Source organism: Panthera pardus, unplaced genomic scaffold (genome assembly GCF_024362965.1).
Source record: "Panthera pardus isolate Hobbes unplaced genomic scaffold, ASM2436296v1 HiC_scaffold_6, whole genome shotgun sequence".
NCBI classification, from domain to species: domain Eukaryota; kingdom Metazoa; phylum Chordata; class Mammalia; order Carnivora; family Felidae; genus Panthera; species Panthera pardus.
In genome coordinates this window covers 14,343,459-14,370,943 of record NW_026526991.1, presented here as the reverse complement: position 1 = coordinate 14,370,943, position 27,485 = coordinate 14,343,459, and the positions used below count along the sequence as shown (strand labels likewise).

The 27,485-nt window shown below is 47.3% G+C and overlaps 2 protein-coding genes across 3 annotated transcripts in view; one reads left to right on the top strand and one right to left on the bottom strand.

Moving 5' to 3' along the window:
- The window catches only part of TIMP3 (TIMP metallopeptidase inhibitor 3), a 59,362-nt gene extending 36,092 nt beyond the window's left edge, over window positions 1-23,270 (top strand). Inside the window, exons 2-5 of the mRNA XM_019446716.2 lie at window positions 9,340-9,422; window positions 17,320-17,431; window positions 18,138-18,259; window positions 19,344-23,270. Coding sequence (XP_019302261.1) covers window positions 9,340-9,422; window positions 17,320-17,431; window positions 18,138-18,259; window positions 19,344-19,541 — 515 coding nt within the window. The 3' untranslated portion in view covers window positions 19,542-23,270. The remainder of the gene's footprint in view (window positions 1-9,339; window positions 9,423-17,319; window positions 17,432-18,137; window positions 18,260-19,343) is intronic.
- SYN3 (synapsin III) overlaps window positions 1-27,485 on the bottom strand; it is a 466,097-nt gene that overhangs the window by 283,407 nt on the left and 155,205 nt on the right. For both annotated transcript variants that reach the window (XM_019446702.2, XM_019446703.2), the window contains exon 6: window positions 25,309-25,398. In XM_019446702.2, coding sequence (XP_019302247.1) covers window positions 25,309-25,398 — 90 coding nt within the window. The remainder of the gene's footprint in view (window positions 1-25,308; window positions 25,399-27,485) is intronic.

Here is a 27,485-nt window from a genome sequence, read left to right as displayed (position 1 = left end):
ACAAGGGGTATCACAGGACAGGTCAGTGTAGTGGGGGGGGGGAGTGATAGTGTAGTGAGGTGGGGGGGCTTTGCAGTTGTAGGACCTGAGATGAGGCCTGAACCCCAGAGAGCCCTGTATACGTCACTGAGCTATTCAAAGTAATCTTCTTATGCTGCAAAACCAGGGGAGGCTTGAGGAGGAGCTGCTGTGGGTAGGGTTGCTGTTTCTATCTCTTCCTGGGAGAACGAGGGGGATATGGGGAAAGGATCTCCCTTCCTACTTCCTGTGCTTTGGGGTGCTGACATTCCCCTTCTGGCCACCCTTTGCAGAAAAAAAAGCCTCAGCAATTCTAATCATGCTTGGTGAACACTTTGGGGCAGTTGCCTTACCAGCCTTTTAGAAACCTGGACCACAGGAACACTACCTCCCTTCTCAGAAGGTCCTCACTCCCCAAGTTAAGTCAGTCCTGAATCCAGGAACCAGCCAGTCCTACGACTTTTGCCCTGTCCTGGGTCAATACCAGCCTTTTAGAAACCTGGACCACAGGAACACTACCTCCCTTCTCAGAAGGTCCTCACTCCCCAAGTTAAGTCAGTCCTGAATCCAGGAACCAGCCAGTCCTACGACTTTTGCCCTGTCCTGGGTCAAATGATCCACACCTCTGTCCCAAGCTGGCTGTGACTACAGGAAGAAATTGAGGGTAGCTGACTCTAAAAGTGGTTATGCTGCGAATGAAATGTAATAATACCAAGTCCAGATGTATGCCTAGGTGGTGACTCTTAAATTTTGTCTTTTAATAGTTTAAAATTGAGATCACCACTTAAAACGGAAAAGCGGGAGTGAGAGGTGGGTTTTGCTTGTGTTCCTTTTGGATAATCTCAAAGTTCCAGGCAACTTGACCTTTCTGGGCCTGTGTTCCCTTTGCTCATCTCTCTGGGCCCCTTCATTTCATACATAACCGACGTCAGCTGGGGCCCCAGCATGTTTCCTAGACTGCTCCAGCAGAAAGCTGGAGTGAGGGGAGCTAGGAGCCGGCACGTGCCCCTCCTCCCCCTTGGCCAGGAGGTCCAGGACAGGGCATCCCCGGCCAGCCTTGTCTGAGGACCCTAGGGCACAAGGCGGGCACTGAGAAAAGAGGCTCTGTGCAGAGAGAGGTTTTAATATCCTCCTGCCTTTAATAGCTTTCCCTGAGATGGAAACTTGGGTTGAAATGATTTGCAGCTCTCCAGATTTTTCTGAGTGTGTGTGTGTATTTGGGTTTATTTTTAGCCGCAGGGGTTCGTTCCTTGCCAAAAAAACCTGCTTAAATAAAACCAAGATTAATATTTTTACTTAACGGAAAGAGTTAGTCAGGACAGGCTTTGAACTGGAGACTCCCTATCTTGATTGGGAGTGCATCTTAACTGTCTGGCCATGGCTTCCACAGCAAGGAAAAAGCCCTTTGAAACTGACCTAGAGAAGTGCCCTCAGAGTAGGATGCAGGAAGGGCCTATTGTGAGGCCTCGCCAAGGGGCATTCTTCCTCGAACAGGCTGCCCCTCCCTGCCCCCCTCATGTTCTCCAGGGCCCTCTTCCTGGAAAGGCGAGGTCCTGGCTCCCATCAGAGCCCCAGGACTCTGCCTCACTCCCAGCTCCTTCCGTAGACCCTCCCCACCAGATCTGGTCCAGGCTTCTGCTTCCTCTGGATTCAGATAAAGCAAACAGAGTCTCTCCTCCGGGATGGGCTGAGGCCGAGATCCGCTTCAGCCTCTAGGGGAGTTCCAGATGCCTCTCCCCATGGACAGACCTCCCCCCTCTTTGTGCCATGCCAGCAATTTGTTCTTGCTCCTACTGCTGTGTTTGCTATACTTGAATATCATTTACCTATCTCCTTGCCTGCCTTTTTAAACTTGGCCCCTGAATTCCTCAGGGCCTCATTTATCTCCGCGTCCCTGTGAGCCTAGCACAGTACTCCATAAATGATTGTTGAACAGATGTTTATCTGGCCCTGTGAACTGAGAACTGCTATTATCCCCTTCTGATGGAATAAAGCTCAGAAAGACTTGGTCATAGGCCAGAGCTTACCCAGAGGAGTTATCTAATTTTTTTTTTTTTTTTAAATCACCCTCCACGTATGTGGCACTTCCCGCTTCATGTATTCAGCATCTACATATTAGGGACTTGTTTTGTGCCTGGCTCTCTGGTTGCTCAGGTATAGCTGTTAGTAAAACAAAGAACCTGCCCTCTGGTGAGGCTTGCATTCTAGTGAAAAGCACAGGGACATAGGCTATGTCAGATGACGGCCAGTGCTGTGGAGCACAGTAAGGCTGGCCAGGGGCTATAGGGAATGGATGAGGATGGGATACGGGGGATCGTGGAGGCCTCCTGACCAGGTGATATTCGAAAGAGGTGAGGGAGGGAGCCCTGTGGCCACTGAAGGGTGTTCCAGCGGGGGAACTTTAAGGGCAAAGGGGAGGTGAACAAGGGGTAGGGGGCTGGGGCCCAGAGCAGAGCAAGTTGCCGTTTCCAAAGGGCAGGAGGGTTAATAGGACTGGGGTGAGTGAGGGGCATTTTTAGGAGTTCAGTTTTGGATGGCTTGAGTTGGAGATGTCTTATTAGACCTCCAAGCATAAACGTATACTACGTGTAGACTTGTGTCGCGGACGTTCTGGGATGGAGGTTGCAAAAAGGGGAGCTGCCAGCTGTACAGATGGTATAAAGCCACAAGCTGGGTATAAGTGAGAGGAGGACGAGGAACCACCACTGCCTGGATTGAGCACTGTGGAGGTCATGGGCGGCATTGACGAAAGCTGCTTTGGTGGAGTGGAAGAGGGAGTTGAGGTCATGGCAAGACGCTTTCAAGGTTGGCAATCATCACCCCAATTTGTAAGCCGGGATGGGAAGTGACTTGCCCAGTGTTACACAGTGACAGGACAGTGACTGCATCCAGGTCTCACGTGCTCCATGCTTGTTCATTCCAGTGTATCATGGCCACTCCTCCAGGGGTTTGCTTGATCTGCCCTTTCAGCCTCGGAGTTTTTGTAGAGGGGCTTTTGGGGCTTGAGGTTGTGGTGACAAATGGGGTGGAAACCAGACAGATCCAGTTAGAGCCTTTAGGTCTCTGCCCTCCACCCTTAATCCCTGAGGCCCTTTCCTCAAACGTGGACATCATCAAAGTGTCCCCAAAGAGGCAGCAGGTAATTGAAAAGAACTCGGAAACGGGTCACCGGAGGTAGATATGAAAGATTCCCAAGGGGGGATGCTGAGTCGGGTCTCTTGCTGCCTTCCTCTGATTAGCACATTTAAGAGCCTACAAGTAATCACCGTCAGCAACATAACAGTATAGCATCTGTTTAGCTTCAGGGTTACAGCGTGCCTGTTTATATATACATTGTCTCATCTAATTAATCAGCCTAATTAACCTCAGACTCATGGTGTTGTGAGAAACCTCAGGGATCATCAGGTTTTGTGGTTTCTAAATTATTTTATTTTCTTCCTTAAAAGCTTGCTGAGGAGCATAGTATGCTAAACAGATGATACTCTGTTATATTGCTGACGGTGATTACTTACAGGTTCTTGTTACTAATCAGAGGGCATGTGTGTGACAGTGATTGGGAAAGAGTAGTGGTGTGGTCCAAAGGATAGGGAGTCACTGGGGGCTTAGCAGGGGGCCTTCCTCCTAGGGACCAATCCTCCTCTCTGATCCTTAGCAGACCTGACAGGGTGTGGGGAGGTGGAGGAAATTACGAACTGGTTTTCAATCAGTATAAATCCCATGAAAAGGTTTTCAGGCAGTCTGCTTTCCTGGGAGACTCACCAACTTTTGTTCCACTAGGAAGCAAAACCAGCTTCAGGGGACTTGACTTCCTTTACATAGTTGGAAAAGGGGGACAACAATAGCCACTGCATAGAGTTATCATGAGAATAGAGCAAGATTGCATGCATGCACAGCTTGGCACACAGGAGGGGCTTAAAAAATGGTGGTTGTTGTTATCAATGTGTTCTAGACCCTCCCTCTCCTCTACACTTACTGGTGTGATGCAACGAAATGCAGGGAGCTGATGGTTAATGAGTGGGTGGGCAGCTGGAGAAGCAAGAGAGCCTGACCCTGCCCTATTTGGACAGGCTAAAATGCAGCATCTCCATGGGGCACAGGACCAGGGAATTGCTTAGTGGGCTGAGCCAGATGGTCTGTGGGCCTGCCTTGCGGTGGGTCCCTTGCTTGTCTTTGTTAGGAGCTCTCGGCCTCAGAAAGGCCCTGTGGATGGCAACCAGGAAATAACCATCAAATGAGTATCAGAGACGTCCTGACCCCTCTTTCCCTGGAAGGAAAGTCCAAGTCTGGGAAGGCAAGTGAGCCCACAGTGCAGGCCTTTCTGCTTACCTAGACCTTGCCTGCTAGGGTCCTGTCAGAAGAATGTTCCCCTCCCTGGGGTTGACACTAACAATGACTTCTGCTTTTGGAGAAATTCGTTCTAGCTGCTGGCCAGGTGGGCCTTCCTTAGCCCTGCTATCCTCCTAAAAATCATACCTTAAGCCAGGAAAATCATTCTATAGGGCCTTCAGAGAGACAGGAATGGGAGTGTGTGTGTGTGTGTGGGGGGGTGTGCATGTGTGTGGCACTGGAAGTATCATACTCACTAGATGGCTGAATCACCTCCTCTACCGTGGGGAGGATTTGTAGTGTTCTCAACAGGATCCTAACATGGGTAGAATCCATAGTCTTAAGTTGGGATACATTAATTCAGTTAAGGGATCCTTGATCCAAAATCCAGCCAAACTTTCAGTGTTCCAACCTACTAGTAGGAAACTTCAACTCTCAGATCGGGGTAGAAATGTCTGGATTTGATTGAAGATGGTTGGATGGGGGGTAGTAGGAGAGGGTGAGGCAGGGGGTTTCTCATGGGTGTCTTTTCCCCCTCTGACTATGCTGATGAATAGCGGATGTGCAGTTTCTGGACACAGCAAGCAGTAAGCTGCAATAGAAGCCGAATCTTGTTTGCCACTGGAATTGTTTTTTTGCTCAAAACTTGTGCCACTTGTGGTCTACATTACTATGGATGGAGGTGGGGGCAGAGAGCACACAATTATATTTCTGGAAGGGAGGTGCCTTGTTTCTTTTGTTTTTGCAAGCTCTTACTAGCCCTCCCCACAAAAAAATTATTTAAAGAAAGAATATGATATAGAGATATTACCTTTACCCCTGGATCCTTAGGTATATGATATATTTAAAAGGGCCCTACATATGTTTACAGATCTATGTACCAATTACATAAGCACACATAGCCTGGTCAGTTTCTTCTTATAGACGTTAAGTGAAAATACTGTTTACTCTGTTTTCCTTTGACCTTCATACCTCTGGAAGCCCAGGTTCCTTTCACAAGGGGAAATAAGAGGTTCCAAGACTGAGAGTCAGGCTGTTTGTCATTCCCCCCTTCTCTGACTGATGCCTTCATACCCTGGAGATTAGCCCTCTAGCCATGAACTTTTAAACTTTGTCTTCCCACTAGGTGTGCTCTGTGGAGGTAGGAAATGGGACTTCTATTTCTCGTCATCACCCCGCCAGCACACCAACCCAGCTCACGCCCATGTTGGTTTGGCTGCTGGGGGACGCTGGGTAGACGGTGTGGGGCCATGTTCTAGCCTGAAGGAGCATAAAGAAAACCTGTGTCTAGCTCAGCCCCTCTATAAATCTGGCTTCCAGCCACTACACCAAGGTGGCAGGAACGGCCCACATGCTGCCAGCTCTAAGTTTGGAAACTGTCTTCTGTTGTTGTTGGAGAACCGTGACCTCCCACACCTCCCCTGTCCACTGTGGCCCCCAGGCCAGCGAATGCCTCGGAAGCACCCTTAATGCCAAACAAGAAAGTACAAAATAGCACACATTTGCATTGCAGAGAGAGAAACCGAAGCAAATAAAGACATGTTAATTCATAGACCTAATAGGCAGATTTGAGGTTGGCTGGTGTTTTTGCTGTGGAAGAACTTTGTGGATCTCTTTGGGAGAGCAGAAAGTTACTTAATTTTAGTCCAGTTGGGTGCAGTTTTGTTTTTATAAAGAAAACACTGGTGTGGTCTCTGTGCTGGGCCTTTTCTGCTTGTCTTTCTGGACCATAACCATGTGATCTCATTTGGTCCTGGTTGGCTGCAGTTGGATTACATGTGGGTGATGAGACAGGATAGGTACCTGTGATGAGGTGGGTACTCCAGACTTAAAAACACCTTGTACGTTTGTTCTGACCAGTTTATGTGTGTCCACCCACATCTCCATGAAGTTCTGCATGATATCTTGAGGGGCTTGCCTTTCTTCCCATCCCAGAGAGAACCCCTAGGCCTTTGCTTACAGTGTATGTTAGAAGCTGAAGATGCTCAGATAGACAAAGAACAACAGAAGTCACAGTGGTGGTGGTGGTGGTACTATAACAGCAGTGACAGCAGACACACTGTTCTCAGTGTTTGTACTTAACCCTCACAGCATGAGGGTTAGGAGGAAGTGTTATAGATTAAGAAATGAAGGCCCAGAAGGGTTTAATGACTTCCCTAAGGCCATGCAGCACCAGTGCTGGGATTTGAACTCAGGGCAGTCAGGCTCCAGAGCCCTGGCTGTTCAGTGCTTTGCCATATTGCTGCTCCACTAGAATTAAGTATATCACTTGTAAGCCACATAATGGGCATTGGGCCAAGACAATCAGAAATATTTAGGCGAAAAGAGGTGGGGAGGGCAGTCCACAGGGGTTTGCCTGAGGCCACACGGTAATGGTGGAATTGAAATGTGGCTTCCTGACTGCAAAAACTTACTCCCTTTTCAAAGAACTATTCTCAGATGAAAATGTTCCAAGCTCAGGCCATTTCAGGGTAAGGAAGGAACTGGCTCACTGTGTGTGCAGAAGCTTCCAGAAGTACCTACCTTTATGGGACAGGTCTGCTTATGACGTGTTATGTCTAAATGAAGTCAAGCCATTTTTGAGCCAGGAAAGGGTAGACGTTACTATTTAAAGGAGCCCCTTTTGCTATTTCTCCCCCCCCAAGGCAAAGACTCACTTGCTAGTTTACCTTCTGTGTTAATGAAGCAGGAGAAGGTGGAGCCAAATCAATTCAGGAAGAATCAATAGTAAAGTCCTGGCAGATATGCTTTCTGCCCAACAGTTAAGCTGTCACAACCTGACTGTGGGAGTTACTGTAGAGGAAATAGTCCCTGGGCCTCTGGGAGGCTGGCTCCCTGCCGAGGATGCTGCAACAAAGTTAGACACAGAGGTGGAAGCAGAATCTTGAGGGAGCTTGCTTGGCCTGGGATCTTGCCAACCTCTTATTTTACAGCAGACTTGGAAACAGACACTCGCCTCCTCCCACTGCCTCAGCTAAATTGCTAACTTTGCCAATGGGCTCTGTGTTTTACCCTCCCTGGCAAGAAGGTCTAGAGGGTCTGTTGGTTCATCTGGGTCCTGACTTCACGTCTGACTGGGAGAGAAGGATCCAAATTCGTTTGGGGAGGAACAGGATAGAATCCAGTTGAGATGGGGGAGATTGGTCCCTAATAAAGGTGTTTTGTTCTATTTTGTCTTAACTTAAGAGATTAGAGTCAAATGAATTGAGAAACACTGTGGGATATCCAAAATGGAGGATAATGGAACTACCAGAATGGGCAGGGCTGTGTGTGTGTGTGTGTGAAAGGTATTCTGCTTAACAGACATTTATTGAGTGCTTATTTTTTTGGGAGGCTAAGTACAACTGGAGATAAGAAAGAGTGACAGGATCTTAGGGCTGAAAGGGTTCAATTTGTGGCTCAACGCGTGGCTGCTAATGTGTGCAAAATCCATTCCATCCTGGGCAAGGTCCTAGCATGAGAGCATCCAGACTCCCTTGATGGAGACACTCTCTGTCCCTAAGGAAGCTTCCCCATCTCTTGTTGCCAGTTTTGTTACTAGAGAACATTTTTGGTTGAGTCAATGAATACAACTTCTCTGCAATTTCTGCAGTGTCTTTAAGATCTCTCCATTTATTTCTCCATGTGCCCATTCTATAAATACTTTAAGACAGCTTTTGGGTACTTCTTCACTTAAAATATAAAGAGCACACACAGCCTCTTATAATCTCAAAGTAAATCCCTTCCCTCTCTGTGTTCTCAGGGCATGTAGTAAATGCCTCTCTTCCAGCCTTCCTCACACTGGGTCTGTCTAATTGTTTTCTTGTTCATAGTCAATTAATATTTACTGAGCAACTCCTTTCTGCCAGACATTGTACTAAGAAATTTCAGAAGATCTTTTGTTGAATCCTTATTCCAATTCTTCAATGTAGGTAGAGTCACACCCTCTTTACAGAGGAGAAAATTGGGGTTCAGTAAAGGAGGTGGCTTCCCTTCTCTGTCTTCTTGTCTGTATAATGTGGATGCTAATACTGTCCCTGAAAGGCAGTCATGAAGAGTAAATAAATGAGGTGTACTACTGCACATAGTCGGTGTGTGACAAATGGGAGTGACTTCTAATGGCAGCAATCCTTCCATGGTCAGCCCATTCCGCTTTTGGTGATGATGATAATGATGATGATGATATTAATCATGTTTATGTAGCATACACCATGTCTGAGACACAGTGCTGCATTTCATGTGCATCATCTTACCTAATCCTTTCAATTAAAGAGATTGGTACCATTATCATCCTAGCTTTACAGAAGAGGAAATTGGAGGCCAGAAACAAAGTTACTTGTCCACAGTCCTACTAGCCATAAAAGCAGAGCTGGGGTTAGAACGGTTCGGTTGGCTCCTGGGCACCCCCTTTTCCCATATGCTCCATCCCCCACCACATCCTAACTGTGCCATGCCATCTAAGTGCTGGGTACCCAGGGCCCGCTCAGAATGCTGACTGGGCATGGAAGGAGGCTGGGTGCACATGCATTGCAACCCTGCAGGCATGTCAGGACTTGCAGAGGAAGAGCCCCAAAGGAGACAGCACTCAGAAAGATGCGTTGGTAGGAGAGAATAGGTCTGGGAGACCATGCAATGCTTAGATGGACAGTGGAGGAAAGGCAAGAGACTCTAACAAGAGAAGTAGATTTTCGATTACGGTGAAACCACAGAGTCAAGAAACTCCTCCGGGAGTGAGTGCAGCCTAGGAATTTCCAGGGTCGGCAATTGTGAACATTTGGGATAATTAACTTGAATGATGACTGCCTGCCTTCTTTCCTCCATTCCTCTCCCACCCCCCAGTGTCTCTCATCTGAATTCTTGCTTTTATAAACACAATCATCTATTCAACTTGGCCCAGAGGTAAGAAAGCAATTCCAGGCACCCTGGGGGTTGGATGGCCCAACCTGAGACATGGTCCCTGATGTGGTTCAAGCCTCCCTAACCTCATTCCTGTCTGCGTCTTGCCTTTTTCTGCAGTGATCCGGGCCAAGGTGGTAGGGAAGAAGTTGGTGAAGGAGGGGCCCTTTGGCACACTGGTCTACACCATCAAACAGATGAAGGTGAGTGACGGAAGCCCGTACCAGGAGAGTTCCTGGGTTGTTGTGTGTTTTTTTTTTTTTTTTGCCAGAAGAGTCCTTGCCAGGGGAGGCAGGGTGGGTGTATGTAGCCCCTCCCCACTGCTGGAGAGGGTGTTTCTAAGGCAGAAGAAAGGGATGGGTAGGAGGTGAGGGCGGGGACGGGGCGGGGGGGGGGGGGGGTGGCTGCTTCACCCTAGGGCCAGCACAGGTGGAGTCCCTCAGAGGCCATTGTTAAGAGGCTCCACTCTGGAACCACACGGCAGACAGCCTTGTTCCCTGGCAACTGTGAGACCTTGGCCAAGTCACTGCCCCTCTCTGGGCATTGGTCTTCCCATCTGTAAAATGAGGGGATGTGACTAGCTTGTCTTACAGGTTCTTCTGAGCTCTGACTTTTGAGTTTCAAAAGTTCCTACCAGTCTTATGCAGTTGCTGAGGTTACAACTTATGTTTAAGTCCTCGAATCTTTACACTGAACTTCTGCTGATCACAGGAACCTTATCCTGGTGTAGGAACTGCCCCCGCTTTCCCTATTTTCCCAGATCATGCCTCCCAGCTGGTTAGCACTGTTTATTAAGCATCCTCATATAACTGAACATATTCCTGAGCATATTTGCACCATGAAGCACACTAAGGAGGTCCATCTTAACAAAAAGAACATCAGATTTGAAACCTACAAAACTTGCTTCCTTGTCTCAGCTCCATTCCTGACTAGCCTGCTTCCCTTAGAACCACCCTTTCCTGGGCTTCAGTTTTGCCATCTGTTAACAGTGTGGGGTTGGGCTAGGTTCCCCTAAGAGCTCTTCCAACTCAGGCATTTCAGGATTCTAAGTGCCCTGGGACACTGGTGGTATTACATCTAAGGAGGAGTTGCTTTGGGTGCCAGAAGGGGGTACTTATGTCTGCCTTCGCAGAGAGGGCTGGTGGCACTTACTCACCCTGAAGAGCACAACTGGTCCACCACCCCACCTTTGTAAGCACCTCCCTATGTGCAGCACTCTGTGTCAGGAGCCTTGGAGGCCACGAGAAAGATGGGGTTCCCATGTTTAGGAAATATAGTCAGGCTGGGAGAGAAGACACATGTGCGTGACTAAGCAGAAGTTCAAGGTGGGGTGTGCTCAGGTCCAAGGGGACTGCCAGCCCTTTTACTCACTGCCCATATTTGTGTCCTCAAAAACTAGAGCAGGACCAGACACGCATCAGGGACTTGGTGGATGTTTATCCATCTAATGGAGAAATGAGGGTGGGACTCTACTGGCCTGAAAACTCCCCAGAGGAGACAAGCCTTTGAGCCCCAGAGTAGAACTGAATGAGAGTAGTGATAGCCTGTGGGGGGTACCCAACCATTCTGGAGGCAGACCTCCAGGCCTCGTTATTCCTGCGTCCTGAGGCCTGAGGTTTGATGTACTAAGTTTGTGGAACCTGTTGCTTTCGATTCAACTTTGGAAACATCCACAGCCTTCTGGTTATGTAATGTCCAGAGTCAGCCCTGGCTAGGTGCCCTTGGCTGCCCAAGCCTGGTCATGGGACCAGCTTATGTCTTCAGATGGCCATGGGGAGAGAAGAGTGTGTCACGTGTGGGGGGGGAAACCAATGAGATCAACAACAACCAAAGAAACCCCCCTGTATAGCCCCCGGCAGCCAGTGAGCAAACACCGAAGCATGTTAGGCAAAGCAGAGGTTCAGGAAACACCCCCCTCCTGCTCTGGAACAATCCATCACATTGTGGACGCTCTGTGGCCAGCAGATCTGAGGGAAAAGCTGGGAGGCAGTGGTTCCTAAGCTTGCCCAGCTTCCCCACTTCCTTCAGGGCCCGGATGCCAGGGTGATGAGAGGCTCTTCCTGTGGGCAAAATGTCCCACTTCCCCCTGGCTGGTGCCAGGCCGGCCTCTGCGGGGTGTTCAGAGGCCAAGTTACATTTGTTCACCCATCAGCTTCAGAGCACACACTCACTCCCGGGCTGGTGGCGTCACACTGTCCATTCACTATCCTTCACCCAGGTTCATGGAACCAGGGTGCTAGACATGGGAAAGTAAAATTCCTTGTTTTACTTCTGACACAGGCTCAGAGGGGAAATGACTTGCCCAGTCATGCATTTAATTAAAGACAGATCTGGTTCCCAAGCTAAGGTGTTGGGATTCCTTCCCAATCCTGTGTGTTCTTTACATGACTCCTCAAATCTCCCTGCCATGTCGCTTTGATCATTGATCACTGTCTAATGCCTTTTCATTAACTCTGCCCCTCCTACCAGCCCAATATTAGATTACTCCTGGAAGGGTCATTGCCCTTCTATCCTGAGAGGCCACTGAATTCTGTTGGTCTCCAGGTAGCAGTTGGCTAATCAGGTGTGGGATGTAGGAACTGGAGTAGTTCATCCAACTGTCCCTCGCCGCTCCCCCTGCCTTCTCACCTCTCTCTGTGCTGAACACTATGCTTCAGGCCTGGGATACAAAGATAATGTTTGTTATAACGAAAATAAGACTCTATTCAAATAACATGTTTTGAATATTTACTATGTACCCGGCATTCTGCTAAGCCTTTGCATGGATCAGTCCTCACAACAGCCCTGTGAAGCAGACACACATTTTTCTCTATTTTACAGGTGAGATAACTGAGACTTAGAAAGGTCATGTAATAGTCAAGTTCATACCACTAGAAAGTGGCAGACTGGAGGGAAGCTATAGAGCCTTTGCCAACAAGGAGATTATAGAACAGCCGAGCTGCATTCATCACTCCTGCCCACCCCCACCCCAGTTGTATGTAGTTCCCCCAGGGAACAAAAAGACGTTAGCTTGGCTTTGTCGTTTATCTTCCAGCAGTGTAGCTCTTGACTTGCAACATCCTGCAAAGGGTGTACTGAAAACTCTTTGTAGGAGGGAAGGAGGAGAGGCCAGGGAGGCGAGCCTGCATGAGTTTTGGCACTGGTCCCTGGGTGGCTTTGTTCTAGTGGATTAGAGAGTCTACCCCAGAGAGTCAGACGGGGTGAGCCAGGGCTCCCTTAGAGCAGGACTGAAGGAACTCTGAGAACGTGAGAATTTGAGCCATCCTGTCTAACCTCTCTCTTCTGTCTCAGAGTTCCCACCCCCTCCCCTGGAACTTCTTACACAGATGAAAGGCAGGCAGACCCTCTCCCATATGCTAATTCCAGAACCTCTGGTCCCACTTTGCAGGCCCCTCTTGAGTGTGCAGAGACCCACAGGTGTGTGTGTGGGGGGGAGCGTTTGAATGTTAAGGGGGCTTACTGCAAGCCTAAGGTTGGAGATTAGCTGGAGCAAAGGCACTGGGCTGTAGTGCAAAGGTGGAAGTTTCCAGAATTGGTCACTCTAATCTATAGGGACCTTATCTCCCATCAGGACCATGAGAAAGCGGTCTGCTTTGCCAGGAGTTGCAGTCTGTACAGTGGAGACATGCTCCCAGGCTGGCGCAGCAGGGGACAGCACGTGGGGAACATTATGTCCCAGCTGGTCCCGGGAGGGTCCCATGGGGAGGCCCACTGGTCATGTGCTTTGCATGTCCTGACTCTGGGCAGGACAGATTTGCTGGGCAATTGGAATGCTTGGCCCCTGGGGACTTCCTTCCTTCAGTGGTCTGTCTAATCAAATGAGCACTATAGCAAGGTCTCGCCTTTGAAGCTCCAGCTGGAAGCCTCTCTGACCCTCCAGCCCACAGGGAACTGTTCTCTTCTCAATGCCTGTAACTCTTTCTGGTCTGGGTCTCTCGTCCAGCCCTCAGCAGAGACTGCCTGCATTGTCATGTGCTCTGCCCCCCACCCCTTGCTAGACAGCCTGTTCTGTAAGAGAAAGGCTGTACACTTGGTATCTCAGTCAAGCATCTAATGTCTCTGAAACTCAGGTTCTTGGTCTGCAAAGGAGAATAAGTTGTGGGTTGAAAGGAGTTCATGATGTAAGACAGCACCCAGCACAGTTCTCATCTCTGGCAGCCAAGCCAGAATTATTTGACATAGTGATGACATTTCATGCTGTCAATGTAGAGTGAAGAGCAGGCATTCCATAAGAAATACTCAAAGCCCCCAGATCCAGAAACTTCTTTCTTACATTATTTGTCTCTTTACCCCAAGGGAAGCTAACTTCTTAGAACTTTTGTGTACATACTACCAAGAGGGGAGGCCCAGAGGCTCATAGAGTCCAATGTGGTGTGTGTCTACACACAATAGAACATTATTCAGCCTTAAAAAAGGATATCTTTTCATTTTGACAACATGGATGAACCTGAAGGACATTACGCTAAGTGAAATAAGCCAGACACAGAAAGACAAATAGAGCATAATCTCACTTTTATGTGGAATCTAAAAAAGCTGAACTCACAGTTGAACCTCTCACAGAAGCAGAGTAGAATGCTGGTCACTAGGGGCTGGGGGTGGTGGAGATGGGGAAAAATGTTGGTTAAAGGGTACAGACTTTCCGTTCTGTAGGATGAATAAGTTCTGGAGATCTGATGTACAGCATGGTGACTGTAGTTAATAATACCAGATTGAGGGGCACCTGGGTGGCTCAGTCGGTTAAGTGACTGACTCTTAGTTTCAGCTCAGGTCATGATCTCATGCTTTCATGGGTTCAGGCCCCACATCGGGCTCTGTGTTGGCAGTGTGGAGACTGCTTGGGATTTTCTCTCTCCCCCTTTCTCTCTCACCATCGCTGCCTCTGTCTCTCCCAAAGTAAATAAACGTTAAAAATAATAATAGCAATACCAGATTGAATACTAGAAATTTGCTAAGAAAACAGATCTTAAGTGTTCTCACACACACACAAAAGGTAACTATGGGAGGTGAGGGATGTGTTAATTATCCTGATTGTGGTAACTATTTCACAATGTATACATATATCAAAACAGCCTGTTGTATACCTTAAATATATGCATTTTTATTTGTTGATCATACCTCACTAAAGCTGGAGAGAGAGAGAAAGAAAGAGATAGAGATAGAGAGAGAGAGAGAGAGAGAGAGAAAGAGAGAGAGAGAGAGAACAACCTGCCTAGTCTGAAGTTCAATCCAGCTTTAAACCTCTGCTTTAAAAGATAAGGTTGGGCAAAGAGCCATGGAAAGAAGAGGAACAAACCTTTCCCTCTGCTGATAGAAATTTCAGTAGAACTAGTTTTAAGCTAACTTTTAGTGAATAATGTGCACCAAGCACGATTCTAAGTCATTTAATTCTCAAAAACATTTTATGGAGTAATACGTTACCCCATTTTACAGGTGAAGAAACTGAGGCCCAAAGAGGTAAAGTAGCTTTCCAAATGGCTAATAAGTGGCAGAGACAAGAATCAGACTGGCTGTCTGTCTCCAGAACCAGAGTTTACCATTAATCCTCCAGTGCTTTGACTGGATTTGATTACCTTTAACATCTTTTCCAATTCTCAGATTCTCTGATACTCTGATTGCAGGACACTACAAATGTATTACAGTCTTCCTAAATTTGCCAAACCAATTCTCAGTCTCTATGCATATAGACCTAATGATATTTTTGGGATCAATATTTAGGTCAAGAGGGGATCATTATAAAGAAAAGATAACGAAATGAGTACCATCTGCCTTTACCATATTGTCACACTCAAAAGTGACGCTAAGTGGCAGTGCTGTGTCTGTCAGACCCAATCACTTACGATGTAGTAAAGTTCTGATACTGCATGCAAGTGCTACAAGCCCTGTTAAAATCAAGATTCCTTCAAATTCCAAAGGAGTGAGAACTGGGCAGCTGAAGTCACTGGACCCTAGACAGGGACTGATCCTCGCTCATAAAGCAGAAAGGAGATGAAGGGGAAATACCAACAAGGATGTACTGAGGCTCTGATGGCCTTGGGTCTGCAATATCTCAGAGCGAGGACTAAGTTGAAACATTTGCCAGGAACTCAAGGAACATCCACACCAGAGGAGAAGCTGATGGGCACAGGGGGAGTGCAGGGAATGTTCTTGGAAGGCCACACTGGATGGCATGCACACAGCAGTGCTCTTAAGCATGGTTCCTGTTAAAGCCAGAGAGGCACCATCCATCACTGAGGAAGTGGGGGGTACGATCTGACCCGCCCCTGCTCCCCCACGGCATAATTGAAAACTGAGTGTGGACAGCACTTCTCACAGTGCTTGGCTGCGTTTCCTTGTTCAGCTGGTGAGCCTCTCGGGAGAAGAGGGCTAAAAGAGAGGCCAGGTAAATTAAAACCATCTGCACTGATGGTTGCACACAATTAGGGCAGCGTTCCCCTTAAAAAGGCAGAGGCTCCCAAACTCTGTGGGTCCAACAGACACTCTATGATGGTGGAGGTCCTCGTGGACCACCTACCCCCACCATCCAGTCCCCACTTAATAGAAAGTAAGGAGAAAACCCGGCCCATTAGTACAAATGGGAGGCACTTAGATGAGACACCAATGAGGCGATGTCTAGCTTTTTATTAATTACCATAAGTAAATTAATAACGCATGCCAGGAGCTAAAGGAGAGACGTTGTCCTGTTGTAAACCCCTGGAGACCACCAGCCATCCAGGGCCTGTGTGCTCTGAGAGCTGGGAGGATAATGGGATTGGGCAACACCTCACTGCCCCCTTCTACCTTCACCCACTCACACAGTTAACAGAGATTCCTTGACAGATCTGAACCCATGTAAGACTCGTGGCCATGACCTAGAATCACCAAGTGGGTCCAGCCTCGTTACGGTCATACCAGTGGCTCTGAGCACATGCACATAAAGGAGGTGCAACAGCCATAAATAGCATTTGCCTATATCAGAGGCCCTTGGGCATGACTCTGTGAGGCCACAGGAAGAGAGACCATAGGATAATGGTTAAGAGCATGGGCTCTGGAGCAGATGTGCCCATCTGGAGTCCTGCTTCTGCCATTTGCCAACCATAAGGCCTTAGATTAGCCACTTAACCTGTCTGGGGCCCAGGATCCTCACCTATAAAATGGGCATAAATAGTTCCTGTCTCATGGGGACGTTATGGGGGTTAATATTAGAGTGGGATTTCTCAACTTTGGTACCACTGATATTTGGGGCCAGATAACTCTTGGCTGCAGGGGCTATCCCATGCATTACAGGATATTTAAGAGCATTCCGGGCCTCTTCCCACAGACGCCCGTAGCAGCCACACCCCCTCCCGTTTGTGACAATCAAAAATGTCTCCAGACACTGTCAGATGTCTCCTGAGGTGGGGATAAAACTGCCTCCAGTTGAGAACCGCCGTCTTAGAGGATGTTGTAGATAAAAATGGCCAGATATCAGCATTTTCATACAGTTCAACTTAACAATTATAAAGTGTTTAGTTTAAAAATCTAGAAATTTTGTATACATGTTTATAGGCTTTGCCTGGGGTAAAGGAAACCAGTGCTTTCAACAGATGCTCAGAAAGATAAAAGCATGGAGAACCCTGGCCCTGAGTTCAACTTCCACCAACCAAACACAATTTCTGAGTCCTTGTCTGTAAAATGGGTACAAGAATGCCTACCTCTTTGGGTTCTTAGGAGGAGACAGTGAGGGGAATGTAAATGGAATGCTTTTATACACTGAAAAATGTCATGGAGGGGTCATCAGAATGCTGGCCATCTGCCTTTTCGGAACGTGGGGGTCAAGGTTGGTGAGGTGGTCAAGGACCCCTTTCACAGCAAATTGTATGGATTTCTAGAAAGGTTTGGGATCTGAGAAGAGCATATGTCTGGTGCGGTGCTGTGGGTGTGTTGAAATGGGAGGTGTAACTGGCTGTATGGGAAGGTTTCTCCAGGATGGCACCACCGTGGCTCAGACAAGAGGAGGAGAAATGGCTGGGGAGGTCAGTGGCCACACGATAGTGGATTAAGGGAGTCAGATTGCCATAGAACAAATGACAGCAGGCTCTCCGAGCCCTGGTCCTGCTCTCATGACGTTCCTTCTGCCCACAGATGTACCGAGGCTTCACCAAGATGCCCCACGTGCAGTACATCCACACAGAAGCTTCTGAAAGTCTCTGTGGCCTCAAGCTAGAAGTCAACAAGTACCAGTACCTGCTGACAGGTAACAGCCAACTCTAGCATTTAGGTCAGGGTTTGGCCAAGGTCCAGCAGTCCTTCACTTCAGAAGGCTAGAGAAGGAGTGATTGACCCAGAAGTGTCCTTAGGACTTTGGCTTTTCACCCAATGAATTATAAGGACTGTCTGGTGTTGAGTGCACTTGGCTTGGCCTATGGTAGGAGCTCAAGGCTCTACACTGAGCTGGGTTTTAGTGTGGACGCCGCCACCGGCCCTGTGACGGAAACGGAGTTTTGTCTAGTTTGACACATTCTCAGCTTTACTATATAAATCAAAAGGGATTGCTAGGACCTGTTCCTCTATACCCCCACAGTCAACCTATTTATTAGGTCTGTTTGTGAAAGTTACCCACCTACAGGCAGTCAGTGTAGGAAAGGAAAAAACAAGAACAAAACCAAGAAACCACTGATGGGGACGGGAAGGGTTGATTTCCGTCCCAACTCTAGGGCTTCATGGGTTTAAGAAGCAAGTCATTTAACCTCTCTGAGCTTTGTTTTCCCCACCTGGGAAATGGGGACACAGTTTTCCCTAAAACGTATCAGGAAGGATGAAGTAAAATCACAGGATTGGAAAGTATTTAGCACAGTACCTGGTCTAAGGTGGGTTCTCAGTAGGTGAGAATTCTTTCTCACCAGCCCTGTGGCTGGGCTCTGGACACAACAACTCTCCTCTTGTCCTCTTTCCTCCTCTAGGCCGCGTCTACGACGGTAAGATGTACACAGGACTGTGCAACTTCGTGGAGAGGTGGGACCAGCTCACCCTCTCCCAGCGCAAGGGGCTCAACTACCGGTATCACCTGGGTTGTAACTGCAAGGTAATCCCTGGAGAGGGCAGGCAGGGGAGGTGCTGGCTCACGGCCCCCAGAAACATCAGTTCCTGCTGTACTGGGCACTGGGCCCTTGTGCTGAGAAGGGTCTGCATGTCGGGCCAGAGCAGAAGGTCGGGTGTGAACAGGGGTGGTGAGGAATGTTGCCCCCTGGCTGAGTGGTGAAGAAGGTGGGGGAAGAATGCCTTTCTGCTATAATCTGCCCACCCGAGGCTGCCCACTTGGCAGCAGCTGGGGCATGAGGACTCTTCAGTGTCCCTGGCCTCTCCTGTGGCTCAAGGTTGTGGCAGGTACCAGATCCTTATAGTGGCAGGTCCTGCAAGCAGTCCCAAGTGAGTTCACCAGGGCAGCTGCCTCACTGATGGGCAAGCTGGCACAGGACTACTGATACCAAATGCTGCAGAAGGTCTAACCAGGGCCAATTCCTTGACTCAAGCACAGAGTTCATGCCACGGCACACAGCCTGCCTGCTGTGGGAGGGAGCTGGGCAGTTCTCTCACTGAATTCTCACAACTTTGTGTAGTGTTTATTACTACTATGCTCATTTTGCAGATAAGAAAATAGAGGCTCAGGGAGCTTAAGTAACAAGCCCTAGGTCACACAGCTCCCCGACTTCACACAGCTCATGTGATTTCTAGTCGATGGCAGCTAGATGCTCAAAGTTTATGCTTTAATCTTTCTAATTCCTCAGTTTCCACAACAGCTGAGATCTCTCATCCTTGCTTGTTACCACTTGAGAAAGAAGAGTTTTCTCAAATGTCTAGTTCCACCACTTTCTGGCTGTGTAAATCAGAGCAAGTTCCTTAACCTCTCTGAGCCTCTGGTTCCTTATCTGTAAAGGGAGATAGATCTGTTATGAGAACTAAAGAGAATAGCATAGAAGCACTTAGCAGGATATCTGGTACACAGTGGCACTCGGTAGGTGTTAGTGGGTGTTACTTACATTATTTTCACCAAGGGACTGATGTGGCTGGGCTCCACCTGCAGTGCTCTGAATCCAGACTGGAGCAAGCATCAGGACTGGGGCCACCATAGCAGAGCCCACCAACCTTTGGCTGTTATCTAATTGCAGATCAAATCCTGCTACTACCTGCCTTGCTTTGTGACCTCCAAGAACGAGTGCCTCTGGACCGATATGCTCTCCAATTTCGGCTACCCTGGCTACCAGTCCAAACACTATGCCTGCATCCGGCAGAAGGGTGGTTACTGCAGCTGGTACCGAGGATGGGCGCCCCCGGACAAAAGCATCATCAATGCCACAGACCCCTGAGCACCAGACCCTTCCCCACCCTTCCCTCCCTTCCCGCTGAGCTTCCCTCGGACACTAACTCTTCCCAGATGATGACAATGACATTAGTGCCTGTTTTCTTGCAAATTTAGCACTTCGAACACTTAAGGAAAAGTCTATGCTGTCATATGGAGTTTATTTGGAACCATCCTCCTGGCCCCACCCTGCCCCTTTTTGGTTTTGACATCACCCATTTCCACGCGGGAATTTTTGGTGCCATGCCAGAAAGAATGAGGAATGCACACTCCTCTTCTTCGTGATGATATAATCTATTTTTTTAGGGAAACAGAAACCGAAAAACTACCCCATTTGGGCATTGTAACACCTACCCCTCTCTCTTCTCCCCCACCTCACCATCTCCCAGACCCGCTTCCCTCGACCCTTGTCCTCCATCCCAGTACATAAAAGACACAGACAAGGAAGTTGCTGAAAGGTCAACTGTTTGAGGATGAGTCCAGGGCAGCAAGCAGATAGACTCAAGGTACGCAGAAGACCATATACACTGAGGAGATGCTACTGCATTGTCCAACCAGACTATGTCTGTCTGTGTCTGCATGTAAGAGTGAGGGAGGGAAGGAAGAAACTGCAGGAGAGGGTCTGAGAGGGTGCAGCACACTCAATTCCCCCCAGCCCAGTGATGCTGGGGTTGACCAGATGTTTCTGAGTCCGGCAAGCAGCCAGGACAGAATAACAGAACTTTCTTAGTTGATGAAGACTTAAACATCTGCCTGAGGTCAGGAGGCAATTTGCCTGCCTTGTACAAAAGCTCAGGTGAAAGACTGAGATGAATGTCTTTCCTCTCTCTATCTCCCACAAGACTTCCTCCTGGAAAACTCTGGTAGATTTGGCCGGGAGCTTGCCTTTATGTAAATCGGAGGAATACACACATCGTACACTATCCACAGATATAGTCAAGTAGAGCTGGGTAGAGAATACTATTTCCAAAGTAGGGTTTAGCTCACCTAGGGGGATGTGTTTGTATACACATTTGCATATACCCACACGGGGACATAAGCTAATTTTTTACAGGACACAGAATTCTGTTCAATGCTGTTAAATATGCCAGTAGTATAATCTCTTCTATTTTGTTGTCGTTGCTTGTTTGAAGAAAATCATGACATTCCAAGTTGACTTTTTTTTCATTTTAATTAAAATTTGAAATCCTGAACACCCTCGACATCCCTTTAACTGGGGTCATCTGACCTCTGTCCCTCTCCTTTTCTCCTGCTTCATGTTTGGGGCCTTCATTTAACTGCCTTACTGGCTTGGCTCAGATGAGAAATGAGAGTTAGTGTGGGTCAGGGGCCTGGGCACAGGAGGGAAAGCTGCCTTGGCTAGACAGCCACTTTCCTGGATTTTGGGACAGCCTGCTCTTCTCCCAGCTCACTGGTGGGCGAACACCATCTCCTGAGGTCCTCACCTCATGGGATTAAAATCGGTGGTCACTAGGGAAGCCTGACTCTGCAATCAGCTGTAGGGTTTTTGTTGTGTTTTTGTTTTGTTTTGTTTTTTTTTTTGAAATAAAACTATAATATAAGTTCTCTGATTAAATAAAATTATTTTCAGTTTAAGTGTTGAAAGTGAGATGCCAAGAGTAGGTGATAATGGATATTTCACAGAGTTGGGGGTGGTAGGATGGTGACATTTAACATGATCACTCTGTCTCTTCTTTCAGATTATGGCTATTTTCCTCTTAGTATTTGTATCTTCAGTTCATTCCACTTTAGGAAACAGAGCTGCCAATTGAAACAGGATTTAAAAAAAGAAGCAGACAACACATTGTGATGTCTTGCACACACACAGACACACACACACAGACACACACACATGCAAATACCCAGGCAAGGTATTTGGCAGAACTCCTGAGTGGGAAGGCAGTGCAGGCATCCAGTTTCCATGGTATTCATTGGATTATCTTGTACCTTTCACCCTATGGTCATGCCATTTGGCAGGTGGGAAACGGGAGGCTTTGCCCTCTCAATGCAGCTGTGTAAGCAAAAGGAGCTGAGGTCAGCGGACCAGTGGTCTTTAAAGGGTAAGCCCAAGTCCTTGGTGTTCTGAGATTTTCTTGATTTCAACCTCCAAGTCTTACAAGATGGAACCCCTGACCCAACCACACAAGTGCCCTCTCACAATTGGACATCAGCATCCCCTCTATGAAGCATTGGCCATTCTTGGTCCTTCATGGGGTCACCTCCACTCACACAAGGAGGGACCTGGGGTGAGGCCTGAGCATGAATCATCTGAAGTTTCCCTGTAGAAATGTTGGTGGAACCACAGTCCCATCTGTCAGGACCTGTCAAAGAGAATAGCAGGTCCTGGGCAAAGAAGGGTCCTTTGCAAAGCGATGTTGGCAGAGGGCGGTTTTTGAGCTTTCTATAAGCTATAGCTTTGTTTATTTCACCTGTTCACTTACTGTATAATTTAAAGTCATTTATGTAGCTGAGACACTTCCGTATTTCAATCATATCGTGAGCGTTTTATTTTGCTAAATCTTGTGTCATGTGTAGGCTTTAATATGTGTACATTGTGTTTAAGAGAAAAAAAAAATGAAACCCACATGCCGCCATTTTCCTGAATCAAATTCTAAAGTGGAATGGAGGGTAAAATACTTCTACTGTGCAGGCAGCTAGACTGGCGAACTGGAGAAATGAGAAGGAACTACCACTTGACACTAATCCCTCCTCCTCCCCATCAGCATCCCAGTGCTTTCTGGAGTAGGAAGGAGGAGGGAAAACAGCAAGTACATCCATGTCCTTGCTCTGTATCAACTGGCACTGGGCAGTCTGCTGGTCATTCCCATTCTTTTTCCCCCCTTATTTTTGACCACTCAATTGGGAAGCCATGATTTCTTCTAAAAACCCAGGGCCATGGGAGCTGTGATTCCAAGACCTCTTGGCCTCATCTGGCCATCTCTTCTGCCTCCCTATCCAGAAAGCATTATACCTGGGGCTCTCTCCTCTCAGACCTGTGCTCCATCTGTCTGGGTAGATAATACCAGAGACTCCCATCCTTTACCATCACCCAGCTCCAGACCTACATCATGGCAGTCATGGTACAGCCCATGAATATCATTTTTCATATGATCGTTCTTGAACAGTTAAAGAAACAAATGATTTATTGGAACAGCTCTGTCTCAGAAACACTGTGGCCCCTAGGAGACAAGTGCCCTCCCCTGCCCAGCCTTTCATCTTGTGTTTGATGATCATCAGTATGGATTACCCCAAGATGGCACCCAAGAGTTTGGCTCCTGGCTACCAAAAATAAAAATATCACTACAGTAGTTTTACACAAGGAAAACACTTTAAAAATCTGATGATAGAAGCAAAACAAAGTGTGAGAATGTAGGGGAGGTGGATATCAACAGCCTCCAAAAATTAGCATTTGGGAGACATGAGGAGGGAAAGAATTTAAGACCGGTTCGTGCTCTCGGGGGAAGGGCTTCACAGATCCTCCCATGCCCTCACCTTTCCCCTTAGCCAGTCTGCTGTCCTGAGACCCAGAAGTGATGGAGAGAAACCAACCAGAGAAAACCCTGTCTGGAAGGAATGTATTTGTTGCTAAATTTTGTAGCACTGTTTACAGTTTTCCTCCATGTTATTTATGAATTTTATATTCCGTGAATGTATATTGTCTGTAATGTTGCATAATGTTCACTTTTTATAGTGTGTCCTTTATTCTAAACAGTAAAATGGTTTTATTTCTATCACACACCTGTAGTCCCTTGCCTCCTTATATCCTGACTGCCACTGGGGGTAATATAGACAGCAGAGGGCCTTGGGAGCTGGTCCCACCTGTCCTGGCTGCAGGCAAATGAACATTCCCCTCCCTTCATTCACTTCTAGGGCTTGAGCCCACCCTTCCCCAGTCCTTTCCCAAGGTAGGAGCAGGCATTCTAGATATCCCCCCAACTGCTAATCCAGCACTGACCTTGCTCCCTGTTTCTATGGCCAGGGTTCTCCATAGCTCTACAGAATCTGGATTCCTGTCGAATTAACTATTAGTAGTTCAAGTATTCCCAGACTGGAGCCCTGACTTGGCTTTCCCTGTTTTCATCTAAGAATCTCACACCATGAAACTGAGAGGGGAAGGTTGCAAACATCAGTGCCTGATGCCAAACACCTGCCTGAAATTCCAAGTATGGCTTGGCCTAGTTGGAAATGCTAGGAACTCGAGAGGTCCCACTATAGCCGTGAGCCCCTCCCAGAGCTTACAGCTGGACCTGTCATCCTCAATGAGTTGGGTTGGCTGCATACCCCTCACCCAACTTTCATCCCATTGTTGACAATGATCCAGGGTATAGCTTTTGCCCGTATTTCAAGCTAATCTACTTTGATCACCTATCATATATCAGGCACAGCACTCTACACACGATTGCATTAAATTTCCACAACCCAATGAGGTTGTCCCACTATCATCCATAGTTTTTAGCTGAGGAAGCCAAGACTCAGGTTAACTCATTGCTCAAGACCTAGTATGCTGGCAGACTAGGATTTAAATTAATTCTGGTTTGATGATAATCCCTGAATTTTCTCTATAGTGTTCATACTTTGTTGGAATATGCCAGGTTCCACTTACCTTTCTTTTTTTTTAAATTTTATTAATTTATTTTGAAAGAGAGAGAGAGGCAGAGAGAGAAGGAGAGAGAGAATCCCAAGCAGGATCCACACTGTCAGCACGAGCCTAACTCAGGGCTTGGACCCACAAACTGCAAGATGATGACCTGAGCCAAAGGTGAACACTTAACTGACTGAGCCACCCAGGCGTCCCTCCACTTACCCTTCTTATTCCAACCAGCATATCTTGGATTCTATGACTCTCACTGGATCAGATATAAGGGAAAGATAATCAATGGAAAAACCTCTCTGCCTGTTTAGACTGCCCCCACCTGGGGCCTGCAGTCCTACCACTCGTGTGGTAGAATTTCCAGGTCAGCAGCCTGAGCGTGGGATTCTACGAACAGGCCAGTCCCCAGCTGGGACATTCGGATACCTTTTTAACTACACTGTTGCCCAAGATTCACATTCCTTACATGGCAAGCATGGGGACATGGCCCTGCATTCCTTTGACCAGTTTAAGAAGACCACCAAACACACAAGCAGATATATCACAGGCTATTTCCAGCTGCCCAGAACTCTTTCCACCCAACTTCTTTTGGTTGTGGGATAAAGAGCTCTCCACCTTTTCAGGAAGATGTCACCCCTCCCACCCAGCTGTCCTATGAATGGGCTCGACCATGTGCTCCAAGCTAAGCTCCAACCACTTCCCAGAGACAACCTCAGGTACATCCATAAGTCAGAAAGCAAAGGGAACACACAAGGAAAGTGCCCTTCGATGATCAATGCAAACAAAATACAACAGCTTTTATCAAAATAAAAGTTGGAACCAGGTTCTGCCCAGGGCTCAAGGGAAACAACATCCAACCTTTGAAACATCTTTTATCTTTATTACCAGCGTTTGGCTCCAAAATGCCAGCTCAAGTTGTCCCCGAATTTGCTGAAAATTCCCAATATCCCAAGGGACGCCATCCACCTTTGTCATTTGTCCTGCTACCTAAAATTTCACCTGAAGACTTTATTCTTTCCCTAAGAAAGCCAGGTATTCTCACAGGACATCACAACTCTTCCTTAGAGCCCAGGCAATCAGGGAGTGGCCCTCAGCCCACTCCTCCATCCAACAGGACTGAAAATATGGACATCTGTTTTCATTCCATATCATTAAGATAATCAGAGTCAAAAAGGGCACTCACCATTGGCTTATGGTTGGGGAAAAACGTTTGCTCCACAAGTGGGAACTTCTCAGGACCCAGAGAATGGAAGATCTTAATGAGTTGAGAGAACTAGGAGAGAAGAGGAAAGAACATTGGTCAATCTTTGTTATCCAGTATGGTGGAACTTCCCACTTGATCCCAGACCTCCAGTATCAGACTATTCTGAGCTGAGCGGCAGTAGATGTTCCCTGTTTGCAGGATGAAGACCAGATTCCTTGGCTGGAATCTCATCCTCTCGATTATCTGGTTGCATAAGCCCTTCATTCCTGCCAGGCCGCTGAGTTCAGCTCGCTTACATTTGACGAGCATTTACTACCCCCTCAACATTTCACACGAGCACAACGTGCTGACACTCATGCCATGTCTCCAGCCTGCAAAGCCTTTCTTTCTAGAGAGGTAGTACTACCTAACAGTTTAGGGTGTAGACTCTGGATTCAAATTCTCCACCACTTAACTAGCCCCATAAGCCTGGAAAGTTGCTCCAGGCTTCTGAGCTTCAGTTTCCTCATTTGTAAGTGGAGAAAGCAAGAGATCCAATGTTGTAAGGATTAAATATGCAACGTATTAAAAGCTGTGCCTGGTCCCTAGGGGCACTTAAATGTTAGATATTATTATTTATCATAAATACAGCTGACCCTTGGACAACATGGGTTTGAACTGTGCAGGTCTACTTACATGCAAAAAATTTTTTTTTTTTGGATAAATACAGTACAGTACTGTAAATGTATTTTCTCTTCCTTATGATTTTCTTAATAACACTTTCTTTTCCCTCACCTACTTTATTGTAAGAATACAACATATAATACATATAATATATGAAGTATGTGTTAATTGAGCATGTATATTATTGGTAAAGTTTCCAGTCAACAGTAGGCTATCAGTAGTTAAGTTTGGGGAGGGGAGTCAAAAGTTATACAGATTTTCAGAGTTGGCATTCCAACTCCTGCATTGTTCTAGGGTCATCTCTGATTTCTCTGTTTTTACAACCATACTCTTCTCCAGCAGCTCGAGCCGCATCCCTTCCACACCTGGCTCCTTTTGCTTTAACACTTTCTGGTTTCACCATAGAGGTTGCTAACATCTCCAGAGCTGGGTGGTAAGCTTCTGAAAGGCAGGCCTTGAGCTTAAATTTTTCTCCATCAGCCCACACCACCCAGCACCCTTGGGAGCTCATTTTGTTCTTGGCACTGTGCTTTAATATTGGGATAACAAGCTAAGCATGGAAGACCAGGCCTTGAGGGGAGACAACGTGGGCAGATGGTTGAGATAACAATGCCTTGCTGGAGGAAAGCAAGGGGATTGAGAAGCCTAGAAGAGGAACAGAGAAGGGGTCAGGATGACTCCCTGGAGCAGATGACACAGAGAAGATGGAAGGGCACTTCAGGTACGCACTGGAGACCCTCAGTGGCTGTCATAGCTGTGGCCCTGGATCCAGGGGACAGTGAGAGAGGAGGACGAAGGGTGATCCATGACAGATCCCTGGGAGCCTTGGAATTTATCCAGAAAGCAAAAGGGAACTCCTGGTGGACATAAGTCGGAAGGGCATGGAAAATTCTGATCAGGATTAAGAATGCTACAATTTGTGGCCTATGGTGGGTGTCCAATGGCTAGAAGGCATGCCAAGTCTTGTACCAGACTTGACTTGGGAGTAAGTCAACACTAATGGCTCAGAGAGAATGGGTAACTTAAGAACTTCCTACAACTAGACTTGGTCTGCAAACTCCTGGGGTATAGTCTGCAGGTGTGATGCAACATGGAGTCCAGTTAGAGGGTTTGAGGGATCTCAGAAATATGAGAAATGATGGAGGATCTCTCAGTTTACAGATAAGGATGCTGAAGTCTAGAGAGAATATGTAACTCTATGATCAAGCACACGAATTTTGGAGATGTCCAGCTCCAGTTTCCTTATCTGTACAATAGAGACATTAGCAAAATCTACTCATCAGGGTGGCTCTAAAGATCAAATATAATATGTATGTTAAGAGTTCAGCATAGCACACAGTGCTACTGAATGGTAGCTGCTACCATCACAATGTCTATGTGGAAAAACAAGGTGGGGGGTGTGGGCTAATGCTATCTAGGTCCCTTTCCAGAATCTGGGATGCCATAGGCCAAAAATCTCAGGGTAGAATAAAGAGACCAGAGCCATGATAGCA